The 26668-nt window shown below is 42.6% G+C and overlaps 1 protein-coding gene across 3 annotated transcripts in view; it reads left to right on the top strand.

Annotated features, from left to right (window-relative positions):
* The window catches only part of RAD21L1 (RAD21 cohesin complex component like 1), a 258401-nt gene that overhangs the window by 146191 nt on the left and 85542 nt on the right, over positions 1 to 26668 (top strand). For all 3 annotated transcript variants that reach the window (XM_088467137.1, XM_088467139.1, XM_088467138.1), the window contains exon 10: positions 9488 to 9717. In XM_088467137.1, coding sequence (XP_088323263.1) covers positions 9488 to 9717 — 230 coding nt within the window. The remainder of the gene's footprint in view (positions 1 to 9487; positions 9718 to 26668) is intronic.

Raw genomic sequence — 26668 nt, 5'->3', positions numbered from 1 at the left:
CATTGTTTCTGCTACACCACAGGTTCTCAAAACTCAGTCCTCAGGACCCCAAACAGTGCATGTTTTCCAGGTCTCACAGAATCACAAGTGAAATAATTAGCTCCATCTGTGGATCTTATAAAATGTGTCAGTGAGTAATGAATACACCTATGCACCTGCTGGGTGACCTGGAAAACGTGACCTGTGTGGGGTCCTGAGGACCGAGTTTGAGAACCACTGTACTATACAATATACAAATTGTTGGTGCAAACGGACCACATTATTTGCAGCACATATGGATGATCTGGCTATGCAGGGTTTTTTGGACTACACATTTAACACTAAGCATATTGTTATATTTTACTCCAATAGTTTTTTTTTCTGTTTTATCATTATCTGTAGCCATTATGACCACAATTTCATGTTCACTGTCAAATGATACTGTCAGCCATTAGCCTGTTTTTATTTTCTTGTCATTTTCATCCTATATATTTGTTATATGGTTATTTTATTGCTTATTCTATTTTTCTGCTCCTACGGGATCTAATTTATGTGTTTTTATTTTTTTACAATCATATGATAATAAATTAATATTTTTTGTGATACGATTTAGTGCTCCCAGTCCTTTGTATATATTTTCCGCCCTATTCATGGGTAGCCTTCCCGTTGTTTGGTGAGCAGATTTTTTGTTCCATTTTGACAACACCTAACACTGAAACATTTTTTGTTTGTGTACATATCAAAACAAACTGATGGCTGTAATTGCAGCTAAAGTTTTCTCTGCAAAGTATTAAATTAGGGGACTGATCACTTTCCCAACACTGTTATTGTAGTTTTTTTTTGTTTTGTTTTTTAGTTAATTTTTAAAACTGTTGCCTTTTTTTCATTAATGATTGTTGTAAGGCAAAATGTGTAAATAAATGTGTAAATAAAGCTGGAAAATGTTTGATTTCATTTATTCTTTTTTTCCTGGGTGTGATGTGACAAAAGGTAACAATTTTGACAGGGTATGATTATTTTCTATATGTCAGAGAAATCTGGATTTTTGTAATTACATTAAATCCTTTTCTCTTATTGCTTTGGGGGGCACTGGGCGTCCATCCATGGTGTTCTGGTGGAGTTCTTGTTGAATTGTTAATTTCTTCATCTGATTTTTTTCTTTCTGGTCTCTGTGGTTCTCCAATCATGAGGCTGTGTTTGTCAAATAACTGAAGGTTCTATAACAAGAAAATACAGGCGGGGTAACTGATCTCCTATATTTTCCTCACTATATTGTTCCAGTGTTACCCCTAAATACTTGAAGAAAAGGATTTAACATCTTTTTCTCCTAATACAAAAATTATGTTTTTTATATTAGATTTGGTATGGGCAACATAATGCTGTTAGTCCTAAATAGTCCAACCTGTCCTTTTAGCACAGTACATAATTATCACAATTTTAAAATATGTAAGTTATTATTCCACAATCCACTGTATAAATGATAAGCACCCCACATTAAATATCAACCACAATGCCTGAGTCAGACTTTCTTAAATCAGTATAATTCAATTTCAGCTAGGTAGAATAGATTTAGCAAGAATTATAATAATATATATTTTATCCTTTTGAAGGTACATTATTACTAGAGAGATTACCTGTTTGTGGTAAATGCTGATCATCCAATTTTATGTAAATTATCAATACAGGACTGTAAAAGCCATTTGGATATTTTTGTATGAGTATTGGTTATGTCTACTTGTATTATTATATTTGCAGTAGCTTTAGGTGCTTTTAGAAAACCATCCAGCTGTAAACAACACCACTCTCCCATCTAATGAAGATGATGGCTTTGTTTTGGAGCCTATAGATATTTCAGGTACTATTACACAATAAGCAGGTAATACTTTGTTGTAGCAAATCATGTGTTGGTAGTTCCAAAATTGTCACTTATAAAAAGAGGTTTTGTTTAGTGCAACAATTTGTATTAGATATCATAAGCTGGCAATATATAGTATTTGTTGACCAAGCTTCAAAATTAAACCAAATTGTCCTAATATTGCAGTGCTTGTGGCTCTTCAGCAGATGCAAACAATGGACAGAAAATTAGGTTGCATAGTAATTGTTTTTTTCTATGATTATTGTTCAACTGCATTAATGAGAACTGATCATTCCAAATTGGCTTCTCACATACGTCACCAACTTGGACGCATCTTAGGACATTCTCTTGACTGGATCGCACAGCCAAATCGTAAGCTGCATACACACACAACGATTTAGTAAATGAACGATTTCAAGGGAAAAATGAACGAAAATCGTTTACTAAAATAATTAATTTACTAAATGTAATGAACAAATTTTTTTTGAACTACAAACGATTTTTGCATATTCCCTTCTGAAATCGTTGAGTTGGTCAGTCTGACTGAACTACAAACGTGAACGCGCATGAACGATAATCGTTCATTGCTTTAACTCAGAAAGTGAACGATTTTTTCAAGGATTGAACGATAAACGATATCATTATCGATAATCGTTCAAAAAATCGTTGTGTGTGTATGCACCTTTAATGTGTGAAGCCAACATAAGGCTGGGGTGTTATAATTGTACATTTTGATTTCATTGTGTATTCTTATATATATATATATATATATATATATATATGTGTGTGTGTGTATATATATATATATATGTGTGTGTGTGTATATATATATAATATGTGTGTGTGTATATATATATAATATATATGTGTGTGTGTGTATATATATATATAATATATATGTGTGTGTGTGTATATATATATATAATATATATGTGTGTGTGTGTATATATATAATATATATGTATGTATATATATATATATATATAACTTGCTTTATATATATATATGTATGTGTATGTATGTATATATATATATATATATATACTCTATGCATATATATATATATATATATATATATAACTTGCTTTTCTCATTTGTTGTAATAGACAGGGCCGGATTATCCCTGGGCCCCCACACCCGGAGGGGCCCCCACTAGCAGCGGTGCGCTGTCTGCACCCACCGCTAGTGACTCCTCCGCTACTGTAGTGTAGACCGCACAGTGAGTCTACACTACACAGTGACATACACACAGCCACCGGAGGCAGCTGTGTGTATGTTACAGCAGCCGATGAGAGTCAGACTCTCATTGGTTGCTGCACAACGGAGGGAGCCAGCCGGAGCTCACTCATGAGCTCCGACTTCCGGCTCCCCCCGCATCTCCTGATAATGGGAGAGACGTCATGATGCTGACGTCTCTCCCATAGTGCAGTGGAAGAGCCGGGACTCGGAGCGGGCAGCGCCGGCTGCGTCAGGAGCGGGAATTCAGGTAAGTGGTGATTTTTTTGTTTGTTTGTGTGTGCATAGGGGAGGGGGCAGCTACAGGGGACACTGCATAGGGGAGGGGGCCCCTACAGAGGTCACCGCATGGGGGGGCAGCTACAGGGGAGACTGCATATGGGAGGGGGCCGCTAAAGAGGTCACTGCATAGGGGAGGGGGCCGCTACAGCGGTCACTGCATGGGGGACAGCTACAGGGGACACTGCATAGGGGAGGGGGCCGCTACAGAGGTCACTGCATAGGGGAAGGGGCTGCTATAGAGGTCACTGCATGGTGGGGGGGCAGCTACAGGGGACTGCATAGGGGAGGGGGCCATTCTAGGAGGCACTGTATAAGGGGCCGCTTCATGGGGGCACTGGGGGGCATTTTCTAGGGTCAATGCATAGTGGGGACAACTACTGGCCCCACTGTATAGGGGGGGCTACTACTGGGGGCAATAGGGGGGGACTACTACTGTGTCTGGGGGGCACTTTATAAGGGGCACTGTATAGGGGGGACCACTACTGGGGGGCATTATATAAGGGGCACTGCATAGGGGGACTACTTCTGGGGGAACTGCATAAGGGCATTACTACAGTGGCCACTGCATATGGGGGACCATTACTGGGGGCACTGCATAGGGGGGGACCACTACTGGGTCTGGGGGCACTACTGAGGGCATTATATAAGGGGCATTACTACAGTGTGCACTGCATAGGGAGGACCATTACTGGGGGTACTGCATAAGGGGCACTGCTACTGGGGACACTGCATAAGGGGCCCCCACAAGTTTGTTGCCCAGGGGCCCCCACAGACCTTAATCCGGCCCTGGTAATAGAGGACACAGGAATTGTGGGTGTAGACCTTGCCCTCCTGGTGGTGGGTCATTAAAGAAAACTACTCCTGAAGTGAGCTATGTCCATTAGTCTAGCTTAGTTTCCTTATTGTCACAAACCAGATCTCGGGGTCCTGTTACAGGGTCTGGCGGTGTCACATTGCCTTTTTATGCCCCTGCTGGCTGCCTCCAGTCACCCAGGTCACTTACCTGTAACGTGGCTGGTGTCCTCCTTCCAGTGGTTCCCATGATTCCAGACTATGTGCACCGCCATCTTAACATTCTGTTACCTATATGTCTATGCAACTCATTTAATAGGCCACAATCTCATGATCTGCTCAATTAATCAGCTTCCAAAGAGTCCAATTTGAAGCAGGAAATGCTGGCAAGACATTGACAAACAACTCAACCAGAAGACTTAGGACCTCATTCAGAGTCGGTCGAAGCGGCCGCACGGTCGTATGCCACCGATGTTCGCTATACTGCGCATGCGTAAAGTTCGCAATGCGCGTGCGCAAACTAGCCGCTACTATCAGAAATTTCTCTCTCCTTGAACACAGCCAGGTCGGTAGTTTGAGTGACAGATTGAGGCGTTTGTGGGTGGTAACAGGGGAAGGTGCTTGAAAACGGGGGAGTGGAGATCCGTACGCAGGCGTGCCTAATTATGTGAACGGCGTTTTATGGGAGTGCATACGGTTTATGGAAGTGCATAATTAACAAAGTAGCGTCATGGCACATGGGAGGTTTTTACACTGACATGATCGTAGAGCTTAAGAGAGGGTATGGTCAACCTTAAGCTCTACGACCAGTTCCGATGGTCTCAATTATTCCTTATATGCCCGGAGATGACGTGCAATGCGTACGAGAAGGGGGCGTATTTTTTGATTTCCGACCGCTTCCTCCCCTTGGTCTGCCAGCTACCGATCCGAACTTAGGGACGCAACTTGCGAGGGAATCATTTGCATATCCGGCCCCTTTTCCCGTGCGGCCGCTTCGACCGACTCTGAATGAGGTCCTTAGTACCTTGGCTACTGGTTCTGTATTGTGTCCAGCATTCTGTTCCAGTGTTCCTGCATTGGGAACCCTGTCTCCCTGCTCCAGTGTTCCTACATTGCAAACCTGCATGGCCAAAAGTTTTGAGAATGACACAAGTATTGGTTTTCACAAAGTTTGCTGCTTCAGTGTTTTTAGACCTTTTTGTCAGATGTTACTATGGTATACTGCCATGGTTCCCTCTTTGCTGCATCAGTCCACCTCTTCTACCTCTAGTGGTTTGCATCATGAACAGCATCAGGCCATCCAGCTTCACTCACACACAGTACACCTACTGTAGCTAGCTCAAGGGGACCTGACCTGAATCTCAACTCTTCTAGTGCCGTGACACTTAGAAGGTGTTCTTCATCTTAGTTATCTGGGACCATTTTATCTAGGAGTTTATTCATTTTTATTGGTCTTGTTTTATTGTGCACTTCTCTTCTGTACTTTCAAATACCTTTTGCTTCATTATTGGGATGTGGGTGATTCCAGGAGGCTCTCCTATGATACAAGAGACACGCAATGATAGTCTCTCTAACGACTCCGGCTCCAGTATATTCTTCAAGTCGGATTGCACTCCAACTCCAGTATATTCTTCAAGTCTGATTTCATTTCAACTCCAGTATATTCTTCAAGTCGGGTTCTACTCCAACTCCAGTATAATCTTTAAGGGCCTGATTCAGGTTGGATCACAACTGCGATTACGCACGCTATCGTGCGATTGTTGCGTTCTATGCTAACGATACTGACTTTGAACCTCTATACACTCCTGCCTATACCTTCTAATATCCTTCCTATAAACCTCTAAGGTTGACGCAATTTGCGTACGCAGTCATACAGTAAACAAAGACTCTAGACCTTGAACCTGTGTTTCCAAAGCACAAAGTATTATTCAAGTAAAAGTACAGTCAGTTACACGCTATGATCTAAGTACAATTTAGCGCAAAGAAATTATACAGACCCAAGTACAGTTATACATACGCATGCGCTCTGGACCAGATCCTGGCATCAGCAAGAAACCTCCGTCAATCATCATTCAGCAAGAAGACTCCCGACTGGGGTCACTACACACACATTTATACCCTAACAGAAAAAGACAACATAAAAGAGAGGCTTGTCGCTGATGCCATTGGTTCCCATGGGGGATGCATCTGTTACAGAGAATTTAACAGGTTGATTCAAATAGACACAGTCCAGCCTCCGACAGCTGGTTGCCTCTGTTTCCCACCTCATGCAAATCTAAACAGTTGGTCATATAATGTACATTTCGGTGCTTTAAGTCTCTGCGGTAAATAAGTTGCGAATGCATGTTGCGATCTTCCCACCGATGATACCAGGAAGCTCTGGAGAGGGTGCAGATCAGTATAATACCAAGCACGGCATACTTATCATGTATTAAACCTGAGCTACTAAATAACCTTTATTTCACAGCAATTATAATAAATGAACAAACTTGAATCTTATACTTTAAAGCTTATGGAACCTTGTATGTAAATATGTAATGTGTAAGTATGTGGGGTTTGATAGAAAGACGCTAGTTAACTTGGGGCAGATGCGTGCGCATGAGGCTAATAAACAGCATTTTTCATACAGGATCTTATGCATTCGCTAATGTGCGACTAGTTAACAGCGCAATTGTGTGTATTATGTGTGTATGAGAAATGGTGTAAGATGCAATCGCATGATGCTAATAGTAACATCGCCGTATGTACTTAAGTGTGAGTTTAGCTAAATTGGCGCTGGGCGGCCATTCGCAAAATGGCGTCTTGCGATCTCATTTTCAAGATGGCGTCTTGTGGCCAGTCGCAAGATGGCATCGTTACGATCTAATTTTAAGCTGATCTTGTCTCAGCCAATTATCCAGCTTCGACAATGCATGCGTATGCATCGCAGTGCGCATACGCAAACTAGCCACTGCGATCGCAGTGACTGCGCAAACCCATCGCAGAGTGATTGCAGGAAGTACAGTTTGTGGGAGGTGACCGGTGGTGGTCAGCGAAACACAGGTGTGCCAGTGCCCCAGTGTTGTTTCTTCAGCTAATCTCTCCTGCGCAGCTGACGCTGATCCTACCACCTGCAATTCGGCCATGGTTCCCTCTTTGCTGCATCAGCCCACTTCTTCTACCACCTCTTCTACCTCTAGTGGTTTGTATGATGAACAGCATCAGGCCATCCAGCCATGTCTTTGCCCTCCATAACACATCTGCCAAATGGGCTAACTTAACTGTACTGCCTAGCCAAGTCAATTTTGTGCTGTTTGACAGACTTTCTTCTTGCTTTTAAAGTGTGTACTGTTTTCTTCTCCTCAGTTGTAAGACTTCTAGTGCAAAGCATGGACCAAGCCTGAATGGATGTTCCATGCCGCAAACAGTTTATCCTCTCACACGTTATCATGAAAATTACCAAACAAGGGAGTTGGTTGCATAGCACGCTTATCCAGTACCACTACTGTTCTGATCATGAATACTGTGGCTTTAAGGCAGTGATTCCAAACCGGAATTCCACAGAACCCTACGGTTTCTTCAACTGTCCTTATGGGTTCTGCGAAAATATTTTCATGCAATAGCTTCTTGGTCGTTAAGGAAACCTTTAGACAACGTGCACTGTAGGGTCAGAGGTGTGGCTTGACAGCTCAAGCTATCATGTAAGCAAGTAACTGAGTCTGAAATATACCAGCTACATGTTTTTTTTTAAATCAGCTGTGTTAATCAGGATCTCATACCATCATAAATTACATCAAATAGAGTAGTCTACTAGTAGACCTACCTGTTGAGCATGTCCTTTGCCAACATGGCGGCTACTGCTGCCAGTCTTCAGTTTTATCAGCTTGGCCTCCTCTCCCCTCTGAAATTAGAACTCGACCGCAGGATCTCTGGTCTCCTCCATGACACTCACCGAATGGTAGACTCATCTGTTTCTCCCTCTCCATTTCGGTGTGTCTTGCTAAGTTAAAAGCGCTGTTCCACTGCCACAAGTTGAAGCTCCAAGGGGCCCAACCTGACCTACAGCTACAGAGATTAATACTCATGGTTTCTGCTGCTGTCAGTTTTCATCCATTGCAGTATTCTACAGACTGGATGGTACTTGGATGATAACAGCATTGGATGATATTGGACCGACACAATGCATGCACACAGAATTTGCTGCACAATTTGTCCTCCCTGTAATACTAGGGTCTTGATACATAGAAATGCAGGAAAGGTTGGCCTCTCACATTGGCAACTGCTATCACAGAATTGGTAGTTTTGGATCCTATGTCAGCTACAGAGCAGCTCGTGAGTACTTCAACATTTGGTAAAATAGGGATCATGGTTAAGCTTAGATTCATTTTTAATGGTGCACCGAATGGGGCCGCATGTTGATAGACGACTAAGGGCCTGATTCAGCTTTGGGAATAGAAGGCCTGATTCAGAGACAGACAGAATTGCATTCATCTAAAACGCAAATGCAGAAGGAGGTATTAGACACCTCCTTCTTGCATCTGCGCCAAAACCGGTTGTGATTGTTGTCCCTTTGGACAAGCTGTGGTAGCTTAAGCTTACAGCAGCCTGACCAGGTTCTGGCGGCTTGTGAGGACAGGAAGTCTGCTTCCATCCTGAAAAACAGGGGTGATGCCCCCGTTTCCGGGGACACTGCCCAGGAAGACCCCCGCTCCACCTCCCAAACGGTGCAGCCTGTCAATCAGACTGTGGCTTTGTGGCTCTGAGAGCGAACTCACAGATGGAGGGCTGAACGTGCGCAGTCCTCCCACCATCGGAGATGTTCGCTAACTATCGGAAGGGGTGTGTCCAAACTGAAATGTAAATTTGCAGTGTAAAAACAAAGCTGTGCAGTATTTCTGATCTACATGCAAAAGCAGACAGTATTTACCCCATATGCAAAATAATGTATGTATTTGCACCCCTTGCATTGCAATATGGTTTGTTCAGGTTCACAGTCACTTGCTATATCGTACTCTATTGCCAAAGCTGAATCAGGCCCTAAGCTGCATTTGACTCAGTATTGCCTATGGTTTCCTATGCTCTGTCCCTAAGCATACACGATGTTGAAATGTAAGATTCCTCCACAAAACTGGCTTTGCATTAGTCTCTTAATGTTTAACCTCCAGGGGTCAGAGCCCATACCCACCTGTTTGTGTTCCCTCAGTGGTGTATAACACTGTAAGATTTAACTGTAAATACAAAAACTGTTATATTGCTAAAATGAAAATATTTGTCTTTTTCCCAGCCAGTCAGTGGTCATTATTTAAACCAACTGCCATTATAATATTCGTTAAAATGTATCTAAGGAGTGTTTTTCATGTTTAGCAATTCAAAGGAAAAAACGAAGTAAGAAGAAAAGGAAGTTAATGGTCGATAATTTGAAGGAAATACCAAGCAGCTGCATGCGTGAACAGCTGATAAATATTTCAGACACCCTCACCACTTTGGATATTGCTCCCCCGACACACAGTCTGATGGAAAGAAACCTAACCGGAGGAGTGCAGTGCCTGCTATCTTGCCCAACTCAGCCTATAATCCACACTGACTTATTACTGGTAAGCAGCCTGTGTTTCTCCTGTCTATGTTTTACAGTCTGAAACAGGTTGCCACATTGCTTTTAATATTTGCTATATTCTTTTTCTATTTGATGACACAAAATCCATGAGCTAGATTGGTGACTAGAGTGAAAAAATAGAATTGCTCTTCCTCAATACTGTGTGTTGTGTGTGTTGCTTTAGTTTATAATTTACAAAGAGGGTGTTGTATTTAAATTGCACAAATACAAATAGAATATTAAACATCTGTATTCCATATGAGCTCATACACGTTTGCTTTCCCTAGTCATGTATCACAATTGCGCTGAGCTGCGTTCACTGAATGCAGTTCAATCAGCACTGCATATACACACAGAAGCTTTCCATGGATGTTAAGACAATAAGATACGCTATGTTCATATACATCTACCAGTCATGTTGAACACACGTATACTTTTTTAATGAACCCATTTGTTCAGTTGATTTCGGTTCAGTTGATATCCCTAAGCAGACGTGGTGGCTGTGGTGAGAGCATGGAGATGGGAATATTGGGGGGGAAAAAATTAAGCCCTCTTGGTATCTCTTCTCATCAGATTTGCAGCATTAATTAGATGGTTTCAAATAGGTTTTATGTTGTTTGCTTTCTGGTTCATAAATGTCGCCAGGTGGGCATTTAAGGTACTGCTTCATTCACTGACATGTCCCCTAAAGGCCCAACTACTATTGAAGCGCATAGAGACAGGGGCGTATTTATAATGGGTGCAGGGCACACGGGGGGGATCCGCACCGTGCACACTACACCAATAAAACTTACCTCTCCAGAGTCCCACGTCGGCTCCGGTGTCTCCGCCTGTAAAAACGGCTGGAAAATGGCTGACGCGGCAATTTTCTTGTCGTTTGCGCATGCGCAGTACAGGGAAAATGGCCGCCACGGCCATTTTCCCGGTGACCTGTGCATGCGCTTTAGATTCTGGGCACACTCTAGTGCCCAGAGTCTGTAAGTGTGGCGCTGGCCATGCACCACTCAGTGTGCAGCCGGCCGCCGGACGGAGAGGGGGCGGGCCCGTGTCGGAGACTGCACATGGGCCCCCTCCTCTAGAAATGCCCCTGCATACAGATGGTCAGCAAATTGACAGCAGTCCAAAGTACAGTACACTATTAGAGAGATCAATATAATAACAAAGGATCTCAAGAGCAGATACATATAAAAACAAAGCCAGATATAGCGAAGTATGTAGATACTCAGGACATGACAACGATGGCAATGCTAGAGCAGTTTGAGCTACATACCTCCCAACATTTGAGTGTCAAAGGTTGGGACTTCCGCGCGCTGTAGGCGTGCTCCCAAAAAGAGGTCGAGGCCAACCCATAAGGGGCGTGGCCTAGTGGCACGTCCCCATTTTACATCGCTAATGGGCGTGTCCAGCATCTCCGAGATGCTGGGCTGCCCACTGGCTACATCCCCGCACTGTGAATAGATGCCGTGCGGCATCTATTAGTGCTCTGCTTATGCAGAGCAGCGGTGCGTACCCCCCCCAACTCCCCCCACACCGCGGGACACTGCGGCCCGTGGGTGACACAGCGGGACAGTCCCGCTGAATGCGGGACAGTTGGGAGGTATCTATAACAGTAAAGCTCATTAAATAGTAAACAACTGCAATCTTTTAAGATAAAAGGATCAAGCGGAGGGGAGGTTGCTCAATCCAATTAGCTGCATTGTGGGCGATCAAAATATTGCGAGTCTGGTGGTACCATAAGTGCAACATACAGCCTCACTTGCGCCATGAGGTGATTTGCGGCTAATTAGATTGAATCCAGTAAATTATGTTAAAGTATATTAAATACAATGCATATTATAACCAGACAGGCAAATCCTCCAACAGTAATCTAGTTTCATGCCCGAATGTAGTTTGGAGATTTATTTTAACTTAAGCTGGGTACACACTTACCTCACTTAGCGTCTGACTGGTAAGCTATACACACATCAGCCACTCGATATGTCTGGCTAGACATTACAACTGTGCTGCCCAGTTTTGATGTCCGTGTCAGCAGTCCCTGCAGCCAGTGTATGGGCGGTCGGAGAGTTGCCCCTACACACATGCAGATGCACCGATATATCTGCATAATATATTGTCATCGGTTGTGCTGCAGGGTTGACCTGATACGTATGTCTGTGAACGACGTTGTTCACAGACATATCAGGTGTACACACCTGCCAATGAACTACCAATATATAATTCATCGTTCGATCGAACGATATATCTGCTAGTGTGTACCCAGCTTTACTCCCACAATTAAAAAAAAATGCATGGACTCTATCTTCTATTTGAAAAGAGGCCTGAAGCCAATCCATCTTAAAATAAATAACAGTTTTTCTTAAAAGAGAGAGGTTTGGAGGGGTTTAGATTTTTTTTTGTGGATACATAAATAATAAGGGGAAATTAGATACGAAAAGTCGGAAAGGTTTCACCTGCCGTACTTTTCGCCGACTTCACGTGTTTTGGAGGCGAAATCTTTTCGTGCGAGGTCCCGCTTTTCGCCCTATTCAATTCCAAAGGATGCGAAAACGGGACCTTGCAAAACGCGAACAGGCGAAAAGTGCTGTCAAATTTGGACAAGTAGTGAAGAATAGCATTTAGCAGGTTTTTTTTGAGAAAATAACTAGTCCCAGCAAATTTGGGATACATGAAAATGATTGCAAGCATGGTTAAAAATCGCAAAAGTGGAGATTTATAAAACGTACAGAACGCACCTTCAGCAAGCTCCTGCAATCAAAAAAACACCTCTCCCATATTTGCTGCCCCTCCAAAAGCTTATTTCACTAGTTTTTAAGTTTGTACCCCAACTTTGCACTTTCTCGCAACCTTTTTCAAAGTCATTTTTTGGGGTGTTCTTCCATTTTTTTTCTAGGATTTTTTGGATGCAGTTAACCTTTGGGGGCCTGTCCCAAGGGTGCAGGGTTGTTTCCCCACCTTTGCATCCCAAAACCGCAATTCTGCACTGTTTTCACCTGTGCCATTGCATTGACTTTCCACGTACGCGAAAAGTCTTTGGAATTGAATACGGGGATAAATTTTCACCTGGCGAAATGACGTCATCACTGCTTTTCGCTTCTAATTGAATATGCCTCTAAGTAGGAACTTTCTACATCCTTTTATGAATCAAGCTTCAGAGGGTGGTATACCTAGTGTTGCCCATCCTGGTGTAAGATGTAGGTAATTCAATAGATACTCAGTTGCACAGTTTTTGATTTGTATCCAAAATCTTTGATAGCGAGACAATCCCACTAACAATGATGCACTATCACAAAACTTTGGACTAGATGGTTGGGACTATAATCCAATCAGACTACTTCTAGAGGGAGAAAGATATTCCTGATAATATATTTGGAAATGCATGTCTTTATATATATATATATATATATATATATATATATGTAGATGATGAAAGCGTCTTATTAGCATAAGAACTGTATTAAAAGTGTTTGTTCACCTGAATGTGGAAATTGTGGGACCCGCTGTTTAATACCTGTTCTTTACTTTTTGTCGTAATATGGTATACATAAGGGGTGTCTTTAAAGAGGAGGGGTTCCTCTCCTCCCGGTGGCTGGCAGCCGACTGATGCGGCTGGCCGGCCATCGGAGCATTAGTAGACTCTGGGCACTAGAGTGTTCCTGGAGTCTACTGTGCATGCGCAAAACGCGGCTGCCTTTTTTTCGTTTTTTTGTACAGCGCTGACACCCGGCGCGGGACCTTGGAGAGGTAAGTGTTAAATAATATCGGAGCAGGGTGTGCACACCCTGCACCCATTACAGATACGCCCCTGATAATAGTCCATAAACTAAGAAATTACTTTAGGTATTTGATTTGATTTTTTTTGTAGAACCAAATTTAATTGCTTAGTCATATCTAAAGAATACAAATGAGCAAGCACTGTGGTTGTATATTGTTGTGCTTCTAATCTTAGATCATGGATGCTAAGAAAGAAGAATATAGAGTTAGCTGGCAAAAAATAAAAAATAAAATTATTTTTAACATCAGTCAGGTATCGAACAGAGTGGAGGCGCTCTTTCACCCAAGAGGTAAAGGGGAATGTAAGCCAGCCATTTGAAATGTAGCATTAGCTAAAATGTGAAGAAATAGTGAATGATGGGTATTTAAAAAATGTATTTCTGTCTGACAGTGTGCCATGTTACCAAGGTGGTCATTAAAAAAGGATGGTTTAAGGTCAGGAGGATCTCTTGTTTATGAAGGTGTCAAAAATTGTCAAGATCTAAATTTGGCAGCAACTATTGTTCTATCCGTAATGTTTGCATAAGTATCATGTTTATGAATGCAGTCTTTCAAGTATCAACAGATTGCAATTTACTATCCGGAAAATTGATGCCACCCTTCCCCCTCGTGCTTTACAAAATGGCTGTCACAAACCGTGCTAGAGACCTCCGCCTCAGACCCCTGCATCTTCCCATGCGCCTGTGCCATCACGGTCTGTGGTGCCACCGGCCTGCTGGCCGCGTGATTTCTGATGCTGGGCCTCCACTTGAGAATCGTCTGCTACATCCCCACTGTTGCCTGTGTTCTTCTGCCGCAGATCCATGTGCGCACGGCGCGCCAGTACACAAGTCTTCCGGATCATGGGCGCGGCCATCTTGGTCCGGGTCAGGTGATACTCGTGCATCCAGTCACCAGCAGTCTCAAGTTGCCTCAGCCTATCCGCCTCAGCCTGCTGGTATAAAAGACCTCCCTGTAACACATGCTGGTTACCAGTGCAACAGTGTCCATTGGTGCTGCATGACTTATGTCCCTGAGCTCCATGTGTGAAACCTATGCTACTCCATTCAGGAGTCAAGTTCCAAGTTATTCAAGTTCAATCCACGCTACTCCATTCAGGAGTCAAGTTCCAAGTTATTCAAGTTCAATCCACGCTACTCCATTCAGGAGTCACGTTCCAAGTTCCTCAAGTTCAATCCACGTTACTCCAGTCCGGATACAAATTCCAAGTTCTTCAAGTTCTATTTCCATATTGCATTATCTCTGCACAGAGGACTATAGTATAACATCTTATTTCATAGTCTTCTCTATTGCTGTATGAGCAGTAACTATATTAAACCATCTACTTTTAAACCACCTCTTGATTCAGGTGTCTCTGTCTCACACCCTAGTTCGGGTACACAACTCCAAGTTACCCAGGCTGTGACAATGGCCTTACTTAGGGGCTGATTCACTTGGGTGCTATGTAAAAAACCTAGTGCCCCTCACATCCAATTTTGGATTCCCGCCGGTATGCGTGCTCCCGATACTCGCGGTATCCCAAAAAAAAAAAGTGGGCACAGGATTCTCAGCTCTGAAAACCCTGCGGCGCGTAAAATAGATAATTAAAAACAAAATACCTGTCTGGTGGTCTCCGCGGCTCCAGGTGACCTTCCCTCCATATGGGCACCACTACAGGGGGCACTGCATATGGGCACAACTACAGGGGCACTACAGAGGGCCCTGCATAAGGGGTATTACTACGGGAGCTGACGACTGGAGTGATATGCAAGGAGGCTGGAAAGCTGGGGCAGGAGGATGGAGAGATAGGGGAAGAAGGCGGAATATATTTATCCCTCCATACCTAACTTTGATGCTGCCCCTAATCTTTATTTTTTACTTCTCTTTACTTTAATCCCATATGGACCCACCTCCTCCCTGGAACACTTGAGGGAGGGGTGCCATAGCACGCACGTGCTCCGGGCGCCCTGGCTACACGCTGCACCTCTGTCTGGAGGTGAGAGAAAAAAGACGCTGTGATATCTATAAAAATCACAGCATCCCATTTTCCTTCCCCCTAATTGAATAACAAAATCCAGTGGCTGCGGGAAAGTTATCATTTTTATAAGATCCGCACAACCTAAAAAAAAAAAAAAAAGCGGAAGGTGGCACCGTGATCGAAGCTCCTGAAGAGAGCGCATAATAAGAGGTTGTATAATAAGAAAAAGTAGCATGTATTGATTCCTAATAGTCGCTATTTAGCGCTGCAAGTCACTTAAGAAAGAATTGCTTTCCAGTCCAATCGTGTGGTTCCAAAGCACAAAAAGTTATTTATGTAATGAAAAAGCAACACGATTACAGATTTAACACTTGCAGTAAAAAGCAATAACATAGTACAAGCCGATACATATGCGTGCGCACTCGTCCCAGTATACAGTTGTCCATCCACAAGCCTGCGGTCATCCAAGAGGAATGGCTGTACACTTGAATCAGGACGCCGTTTATAAACCTAACAGAGTTCTACGTTAACAAAGAAACTAGTTGACAGGTTTCTCTTGGTTCTTGCTTCTGGATACTGTGGTCATTGTTCGATTCATACGGTGTCATCAGGGGCATAGCTCAGCTCTCCAACAGTTTCTTTGTGTATCTTTCCCGCCAAACAACTGGTTAAATCTAGCTGCCACACTGCATATAGATAATGACATTCTATACAATAAATACCTAACATCCATAACTAGCGGACGCATGATGCGATTTCCTTGCCGATAGAAACGGATGTCTGCAAATAAACACGGATTTAGAATGATACCAAACATGACATGTCTACTATGTTCTAAACCTTAGATCTTATTTATGTACACATTTCATCATAATTACTTGTTAAAAAGACCTTTAATAACTCTCTTTATTAACTTATTGTGAATAGGAACCATTTTATACATATATGTGCGTCTGTGCATTGGAATAGGAAATGTTCATATGTATGTATGTGAATACGCCTGTGAGTGTTTATGTGTACACATGTGGATACACATACGAGCGTCTATGTGTATGCATATAAGTCTGTGTGTGCGTTATGTGAACCAGTGTATGTGTGTGATGGGTTCGCATTTGTGCGCATTGGATTGCGCCGACGCAAAGTAGCGTCTGATTTACTCTTTATCAGACCATATATGACTAGATCGTCAGATAATAATTGCAAGCGATCATATCCAATTATCTGACTTCGACAGTCCACCCTTTGATAGCAAACATAAAACTATCACATTCTAATCTTAACCTTTCCATTCATGCATAATATTTTATTATTCAATGTTCTAAATGGTGTGACACAGATTGGTCATTGAACCGTTAATAATGTGTTTCAGGAACCCTTATACGCCATCTGCGGATCTATAGGGGATCATTGGTAGAATGTGGGATCTCATCGAACCTATGAAGGAAGTTTGGGGGAATTGAGACTACATTATATATGATGTTTTACAGAACATTTACAATAATTATTATTATACATGACTTGGCCTATTCACATATTCACATTCACATCTGTAGGCACATTCAATTTCAGGATTGTAATGCAGTTCTTTATCAACCGTAGTACCCATACCACCACCACTCACCACCATCATGATTTGATTTTTACTGTTCACCTTAGTGGTACATTTTCCACACTTCAACACAGCAAGAACACACATCTGACACCTAAACCAATTACTAAAATGACAATCAGTATAAGAATAAGGAGTTTACCTATACTAGCAACCAACTCCTGTACCCACTCTCCCAGACCGGCGAACGATTTTACAGGGTTTAACCAAGAGAACCATTTCTCTACCTTTACCTCTGTCACATACAACAAAATATTATGGTCCTTTCGAAACTCCCACTTCAGTTGTGGGATTTCATCTATTTTCCGGTCAATCACCTCTTTGGGGTCACTAGTATTATTGGTAATGTACGTGTAACACTTGACACCAAATTGGGTGGCCAAAGTCACACAGTATCCACCAGTTGTACCAACTCCTTTTTATAAGCTTGCAGCTCTTTACCAGTATATCTGAAAGTGTCATCATACATCTCGGTGATGTTATCTATTAATTTAGCCAGGTCTTGAATATATCTAAAATTTAAAGTTCCCCAGGTGATCCTGGTGGGATCTAATGCTACCAAAATTTGGAAGCCAGTTGTTTCACTAATCAACTGTGTGGCCATATGTTCTTCACCAGGTATCATATTTCTTTTGTCATGATGCTCATACTGTGTGTGTATGTATAGAGGTGGTGCGGTTCTATGGATACCAATCATTTCTTCATGTGTAAGTGTCATAACCTCTGGGATCAATTTACCAATAAAACATAAACCTTCAGACCTCAGAGAGAGACACTTGTACGCTTTCCTTCCACATATAAAATACACATCATCCGGGAGTAAGTAAGGAACAGAATGCATCATTATCATTGAACACAATATCCTAACAAAGAATCCTGACCCTTTTTCCCTCATTTTCCTGGTATACGTTTCTGGTTGTATAACATCTGCACAGTACCCTAATGATACTCTACCAACCATTTCTTTGTCATAACTACGCGTGTACCTATACCGGAAGTATCTCCCACTTGCAATAATTCTGCGTACAAGTTCAGAATCGATAGGCTCATTTTCAGCTCGGTGTGAAAAGATCATTGTCTGATTGTTCCAGATTGTCTCCCAATTTCCTGGTTTTCTGAAATTTTAGATATTCAAGCATAACAGGGATCTATCCACTTGGTACTGGTGGAGCCTAAAATTAGGAGGTCTAAATATATAAAATTTCTTGTCCATCGGTCTTCCTCCCTGTAATTCAAGGACCTCAGAGAAATTTAATGGGAATGGTACTAATCCTACATTATGTTGTCCCTGAGGCACATGAGTGCACACCCAATATTCAGTCTGGTTTAAGACCTTACCCACTAAGGAATGGTAATCCTCTAAAGGATGCCCGCCCAAATATTGATTACTCTTGGACTGGCATCGTTGGATGCACTTTTCATCAACTAGGGATCCACAGTACTCACAAACACAGTATTCCTTATACATTAACCCCTCACACTGACTCAGAGTTTCTTGGATAACAGATCTCTTAGCAATTCCTGTACTGAATTTGACTATATACCACCCTGATTGTTTTATCACTCTCTCTCCCGACCCCACTCCATCGACATCACCAACAGCTTCCCTCTCCATCATCTGTCCTCCGTCACAGAAACAGGAAATCCCAAAACAAATGAGGATGATGAGAATCCTGGAAGGAAGCAAAAACACAAACCCAGCCCACCACTCCATTGCTGGGAATAGTGGTCTGCAAATTTCTCTAGCTCAGGTGTTTCACTGCAGTTTCTAACTCTCTCGGAACAGGCTCGCAATCGACAGGTCCACGTTATCTGTCTCGACTCCACCTTGTACCTCCTTCAGATAGTTGACCATTGGGCAGTGAGTGGAATGGACCCAGGTATCTCTCTGCCACTTTCAAGGATGTCGTACTTGTCATCATACGGACCTTCTCACCAATCTGTCAACCTGAGCATAAGAATTTCTGATCATAACATATTCTCCAGGTTCAACATCATGACAGTTTGTTTCTGGCATATCAGGTGATAACATTTTCAATTTCTGTTGCTGCTGTTTCAGCTATTTACTCATTTTTATAAGATATTTCACAGTAACCTCATTATTACTCTTCAAATCATCCTGTGGACTTATAATCAAATGAGGTTGCCTCCCAAACAGTATCTCAAAGGGGGACAGATTAAGAGGAGGTTTAGGAGTGGTTCTGATGCTATGGAGGACTAACGGTAAGGCTTCTGGCCATCCTAATCCAGTTTCAGCCATGATCTCACTCAGGGCCTGATTCAGAGCCGGACGCAATTTGTGGACGGTCGTACAGGAAAAGGGGGTGGCTATTCAAATGAACCGTTCACTCTTTGCGGTCTGTTGACGCCTCCATGTCTGAACGAGCGAACAAAACTTGCGGTCGTTTTTTGGATAACTACGCCCCCTGGCCGCTCGCATCTTATGTCATGTCCGCTATTTATTAGATTAATCGAGTACATCGACCAGCGCATGAACTGCTCGCTATTCTTGTGGTTGGTTTTTCCTACCACAATCTTGCGAGCAGTTCTGACTATAAAATAACCCAGTGACGTGGTCAATGACGCTGCTGTATTAATTATGCACACCCATAAAACGCCCGTTTTGACCTTTAAGCATGCCTGCGTTCTGATCTCCACTCCCTGTTTTCAAGCACCTTCCCCTGTTACCACCCACATACGCCTCCTCCTGTCACTCAAAATAGCAGTCATTCACTATTTAGCGAACAAACGATTTTCGGCCGCACTGACTGGTTCGCGCATGCGTATTAAAATCCGTACGCATGCGCAGTTGGGCAAACATCGCTCGGAACGAACGAGTGGCCACTTATGAGCAGTTCTGAATCAGGCCCTCAGTTTGTTCTGAATAGTATTGTTCACCCTCTCCACCTTCGCGCTGGCTTGTGGTCGGTAGGGGGTGTGAAGTCTATTGATACCCATGAGCTTACACATGTTCTGGAAGACGTCACCAGTGAAATGAGTACCCCTAGCACTTTCTATGATTCTAGGGATACCGTATCTGCATACAAATTCCTGAACAATCTTTTTAGCAGTAAAAACAGCAGTAATAGTGGCAGCTGGATATGCCTCTACCCAATTAGAAAATACATCAGTACAAACTAATACATACTTGAGAGATTTCTGCATGTCTATCATCTGGAGGACCATTACTTTATCAGTTGTTAAATTTATGCGCAACCCTGCTGCCCACTTGGCAGCTTCATCTGCTCTGTTATTGCCCAATGACACCGGGTCTTCTTCACAAGTGTGGGCTTTACATTTGATGACAGCTACTGCCTTCGGTAGCTGGATCGCTGTCAAGAGTCCTTTTATGTGGTGTGAGTGTGCGACTGGTGTACCTACTCCTGTCTTAAAATTTCTCAGACGCCAAAGAGCCCCAAAATCATGTACTACCCTGAAGGCGTACCTAGAGTCAGTGTAGATATTAGCTGACTTACCTTCTGCCAGCTCATATGCTCTCCTTAATGCCACCAGTTAAGCCACCTGTGCTGAGTGAGGTGGACCAAGTGGTTTGGCTTCTACAACTTCCTCGTCATTTACAACAGCATAACCTGTGCATAATTCTCTGTGTCAGTTTGTCTATGACAACTCCCCTCCGTGTAAAACATCACATCTGCATTTTCTAATGGTGTATCACGTATATCTGGTCTTGCAGTAAAGGTCTGATTCAAATATTCCATGCAATCATGTGTGTCAGTATACCTGCAAAACTCACCTTCAACCAGAGACTCACCTTCCTCCACCCTTTTGTGCATCTCGAGGCACATATGGTAAGTACTTTGCTGGATTTAACGTATTGCACCATTTAATGGTGATATTTGCAGGTGCCATTAGAGCTAGTTCCCATTTCGTGAACCTAGCTGAAGAGACATGTCTGGTTTGGGCAGAATTCAACAAGGCAGATACTGCATGCGGTGTATAGACAATTGTATCATGCCCTAATACTATATCCTCGCTCTTATTTACCAGAAGAGCAATTGCTGCTACACTTCTTAAACACATTGGGAGTGATATTGCTACAGTGTCCAGTTGTGCACTGTATTCTACAGGTTTGCTAGCGCCACCATGTTTTTGTGTGAGGACACCTGCTGTGCAGCCATCAGCTTCCGTACAATATAACTCAAAAGGTTTTTCATAATCTGGTATTCCCAAGGCAGGTGCTCTTGTCAGACTGCTCTGTTTCCTCAGTGAGTGTGACACGGTCGGGTTTTGAGGATGACACCAATTCCTGCAATGGTAATGCCAAAATAGAAAAACCTGGGATCCAAGTTCTGCAGTATCCACACATGCCCAAGAAGGTACGGATTTGCTGTTGGTTTTGCGGCAATGTCACAGTCTATATGGCCTGTATTCTGTCAGTCGCCAAGTGTCAGCCCCTGGGTTAGACAGTGTCCCAAGTATTTAACCTTAGTCTGGTATGGCTGTAATTTGTCCTTAGCAACCTTGTGTCCTGTTTGTGAGAGATGAAGTAACAACAGTTTAGTATCATTTAAACATAAACAAATCAGCACAACAACAAATTGTCTACATATTGAATTAAGACAGACCCATTGCTTGGTTGAAAAAATTGCAAACAGTCGTGTAAGGCCTGAGAGAAAATTCTGGGGCTATCTATGAAACCCTGGGGCAATCGTGTCCATGTATATTGTACCCCTCTGTAGGAGAATGCAAATAGATATTGACAGTCAGGGTGAAGAGGAACAGAGAAGAATGTGGAACATAGATCAATAACAGTGAAGTGGGTTGCAGACAGTGGAATCTGCATGAGGATGACAGCTGGATTGGGCACTATGGGGAATTGGCTTTCTACAACTTTGTTAACACCCCTAAGGTCCTGTACTAGTCTATAACCCCTCCCACCAGCCTTCTTCACTGGAAAAATGGGACTATTGGCTGGACTAGCTGTACGAATTAGAATACATTGTTGCAGTAACCTTGCTATTATGGGATAAACCCCTAGCTCCACCTCTGGCTTAATGGGTACTGAGGGATTTTTGGAGCCTGCCTACCACTCTTCAAATTTACCCTTACAGGAGATACATTTGCCATCAATCCAGTGTCTTGTCCATCTTTGGTCCAGAGGGAACCTGGTATTTGTAACAACATTTCTTTTACCTGGGATGGGATTTGTTCTAGAACAACAGAGTGTAACATTAACCTTTGTGGTGTATCCAAGATATCCTGTACCTCAGGCGCAACCTTTTCCGGTATATCTAGGTATATACCATCAGGGGTACAGTATATAACACATCCCATTTTACACAACGAATCCCTTTCCAGCAGGTTAGTAGGAGCCACCGCTTCCAGGAGAAAGGAATGCTTGGTTTGCAGCGGCCCGATAGTAACTTCTGAAGATCTGGTTAGAGGGCAATGCTGTACCCTCCCCGTTACTCCCATTGCTGCTATGGTTTTGTTAGTAACCTATAAGTTAAATGGAGAATTTATCACTCATCTGGTCGCCCCTGTATCTACAAGAAAAGTGTGTTTAGTACCATATATATCAACTGTCATTGTAGGTTCTTCCCTAGTAATCTCAGTTAACCTGACTGGCTGTAGACTACAGGTATGACCTGACCCCTAACACTATCATTCTCCAGTAAAGCGTTTGCGGTCACTATGTGAGATGGGGACTGTTGGAACTTTCCTGAATTTTGTTAGTGTCCTCTCTGCATGTACCTAGGTGTTCCCGTTTTATATGGTGCCTGAATTCCCTCTCTGTAATCCCTTATTAGATGACCTTCTTTATTACAATTAAAACACCTTACTGTATAATTCCGTTGCTGGTACGTGTTGTAAGGTTGTTGCTGTGTATATGATTCTTCTAGAGCTTGAATACTCACTGCCATTAACTTCTCATTCTGGACCTCTTTCTTCCTGCAAATGTTTTTGTCGTGTTCTATTGCTGACTCTCTAAGTGCATCTACAGTAATCCCTCTCCAGTTAGGTAGAGAAGTTTGCATTCTGGTTTTTAGATTGTCTTTGAGACCGTCCATTAGTACCGTTACAGCTACGTCCCGGTGGTGTACATCATCCTTTATATCTGCTATCCCTGTGTACTGTGTTATTGCTAGCAGCGCTCGGGCAAAATAGTCTGCTGCAGACTCACTATCTTTTTGTTTGATAGTAAAAATTTAGCTCCAGTTCACTACTACTGGAAAGTATATAAAGTATATAGTATGAATTCCTATTTAACCTTTATACCATAAAGTCGCTGTTTAGCGTTGTGTACGCATATGAAATAATCGCTTTTCAGACTTTGTGTGGTTCCAAAGCACAAAAGTTATTATTCATATAAAAAGCATATAGTTACACGCCTTGATCTATAATACAATTAGTGCAAAGGTTATACAGAATACAAAGTACAGTCGATACATACGCATGCGCTCTGGAACCAGATTTTCCGGCATCAACTATGAAACCTCCGCCAACAGAAAGAAAAGATGACTAACTACCAGATCCAGAGTGCTTGCATATGTACCCTTGCAGAGATAGGCAATACAATAGAATGAGTTGGCATAATCCCATTGGTTCTTCCTCCTGGTTCTTCTGTTACGATACAGTTCATAGGTCAGTTTGTATTTTAATAGTTCAGCCACCAACAGCTCTTTGTGTGCGTTTTTCTGCCGAAGAACAAGTCAAAACTGGCTAATAAACATTACATTACAGAGTACATTTCAATGCCTATCTCTCTATGATCCATAATTCGCAGACGCATGTTGCGATCTCCTTGCCGATGGAACTGGAAATCTGCAAATAAACAGTGGTTTAGAATAGCACCAAACACGGTCTGCTTATCATGTACTAAACCCTAGATATCAAATATCTGCATTTCACAATAGATTTGATAACGTATAAAACCTTTAATATTATCCTTAATGCTAGGGAACCTTTTTGTGTAAGTATGCAATATGTCAGTGTGGGGATATTGCGTATAGTCGCTAATATGTGTGGTGCGTTTTATGTGTAGAGCGCTTTGCTAAACAGCGCAACTGTGCGCTGTGCATCTTGTATATTATATGTATGATTTAATGTGCGTATGGGGTATGATAGGACTTTTAACAATATGCGGCAATGTAGTCGCACGATGCTAATAATAGAAAATTAGCATCGCACGTAATGGTTTCATGCTGACGACGCAAGATGGCGTCGTCAGGGGCAACATAAATTGGCGTCATGCAGATTTTAATTTTACAATTTAGGTCTCAGCCAATCATCCGGCTTTAACAATAGCCAATTGTGTGATTATACGTTTTATATTTGCCTGATTATCCTCATCTGTTAAGGATTCATCCTCCTCCAATACACAATCTGTAATGAACTTTTGCGCATCAGTATTAGAAGGAAGACAAGCCCTTAACACCACTCGCCAATCCTTATTAGTTGGTTCGTGAGCATTACCCAAATCTTTAATAAATTCCTGGCATTTGGCTAACTCTTTCCTAGGGTCTGGGAAGTCTGACATAATAGAATGTAATTCTTCTCTCGTCCATGGACAGTGCATTGCGCTACATTCCTGATGGGAACTATACCTTCCTTGTCCGGTGTCCCATTGGGAACTGCTATAGTACGGGCAGGATGTACACCTTCCTCATCACCATCTTCAGGATCAATTACCGGACTTACTGTTTCAGTACTACGGGCGTTCCCTCTCCTACTACGCTCTGCACTTGTCTCACCAATTTCAACTGCTGGTTGGACCACTGCCTTTCCTTGTCTCTGTGGAATATCTAACAGATTAACAGCTTTGGCAAGGGCTGAAATTATAGTGGGTTCATTATCTTCTATAATTAAATTTTCCTGTAGGTGACTTAAAACAGGGTATAAGTTACTTGTTACAATTTTTTTATTATTTCTAGTATCGGCTGCACTAGCACGTGCGGCCGCATAAGGCTGAGGCGGTGCGCATGTGCTATCTGCTTTGTGCACTGTGACGCTACCTTGCACCGTGTGTATGCTACCGGGCGGCGCCTTGCTTTGCGGCATGAGTATGCTGCTTTGCGGCATGCTACTATGCCATGTGTGCGCACAACTTTGCGGCATGAACACGCTACTTTGCGGCGTGTGCAAAAAGTTATTTATGTAATGAAAAAGCAACACGATTACAGATTTAACACTTAGAGTAAAAAGCAATAAAATAGTACAAGCCGATACATATGCATGCGCACTCTTCCCAGTATACAGTCATTAATCCAGAAGCCTGCGGTCATCCAAGAGGAATGGCTGTACATTTGAATCAAGACACAGCTTATATCCCTTACAGAGTTCTACGTTAACAAAGAAACTAGTTGACAGGTTTACATTGGTTCTTGCTTCTGGATACTCTGGTCATTGGTTGATTCATACGGTGTCATCAGGGGCATAGCTCAGCTCTCCAACAGTTCCTTTGTATATCTTTCCTGCCAAACAACTGGTTAAATCTAGCTACCACACTGCATATAGATAATGACATTCTATACAATAAATCCCTATCATCCATAACTAGCGGACGCATGATGCTATTTCCTTGCCGATAGAAACGGATGTCTGCAAATAAACAGGGATTTAGTATGATACCAAACATTACATGTCTACTATGTTCTAAACCTTAGATCTTATTTATGTACACATTTCATCATAATTACTTGTTAAAAAGACATTTAATAACTCTCTTTATTAACTTATTGTGAATAGGAACCATTTTATACATATGTGTCTGCATATGTGCGTCTGTGCATTGGAATAGGAAATGTTCTTATGTATGCGCCTGTGAGCGTCTATGTGTACACATGTGGATACACATACCAGGGCCGAAACTAGGATATCTGTCACCCGGTGCAAGACAGCAATTTTGAACCCCCTCCCTTCCCGTACCTGGATTTTGTCCTTGCTCCTCCATAAGGCAGTGCACTAGTCAAACGTCCCTGGTATAGTGACTTACATTATTCCACACACCATAATGCCCATTAAACATTATGCCACACACTGTAATGCCTATTACCAAAGTGCCACTTACATATCTGCATGACACCATTTTATGCCCCACAGTAAGGCTTCTAATTACTTTAAAATTACCTGCTCGCGTTGCCAGGGGGTTTCATGCTCGTTGCCAGAGGGTTTCATACTCGTTGTCAGGGGGTTTCATACTCGTTGCTATGGGGTTTATGCTCGTTGTCAGGGTATTTCACGGGGCTTTCAGCATCTTCTCCCCGCATTTGCGCTGGCCTAACAGACACTAGAGGTCCAGTAGGACCTAATTAGAGGATCCAGGGCAAGGTTGAAGAGTAACGGGAACAATGGACAACCCTGATGTGTACCTCTAAATAAAGGCAGGGGGTTACCCCTTAATCATTAATAACTAAAGAAGTCTATGGTAGATATAAAATAAAAAATTTGAATAAAGGTGGGAACGAAAACTCTAACCAAAAGGATTTCATGGATATATTGCCAAAGCTTTGTCAAAAGTTTTTTTGGTGTCCAAACTCAAAATCAATCTTGTGAGTGCTAGTTACCTACAAAAGCCAGAACTGCAGCCAGTGCTATCTCAACCCCTTTGACTGAGTGATGGCTGTGTGTAACGTCCAGCTGGTGAGCCATGAC

Source organism: Taudactylus pleione, unplaced genomic scaffold, assembly GCF_031769625.1.
Source record: "Taudactylus pleione unplaced genomic scaffold, aTauple2 ptg000069l, whole genome shotgun sequence".
Taxonomy (NCBI): Eukaryota; Metazoa; Chordata; class Amphibia; order Anura; family Myobatrachidae; genus Taudactylus; species Taudactylus pleione.
The sequence above is the reverse complement of the archived record's forward strand: the minus strand, read 5'-3'. Positions and strand labels throughout refer to the sequence as shown.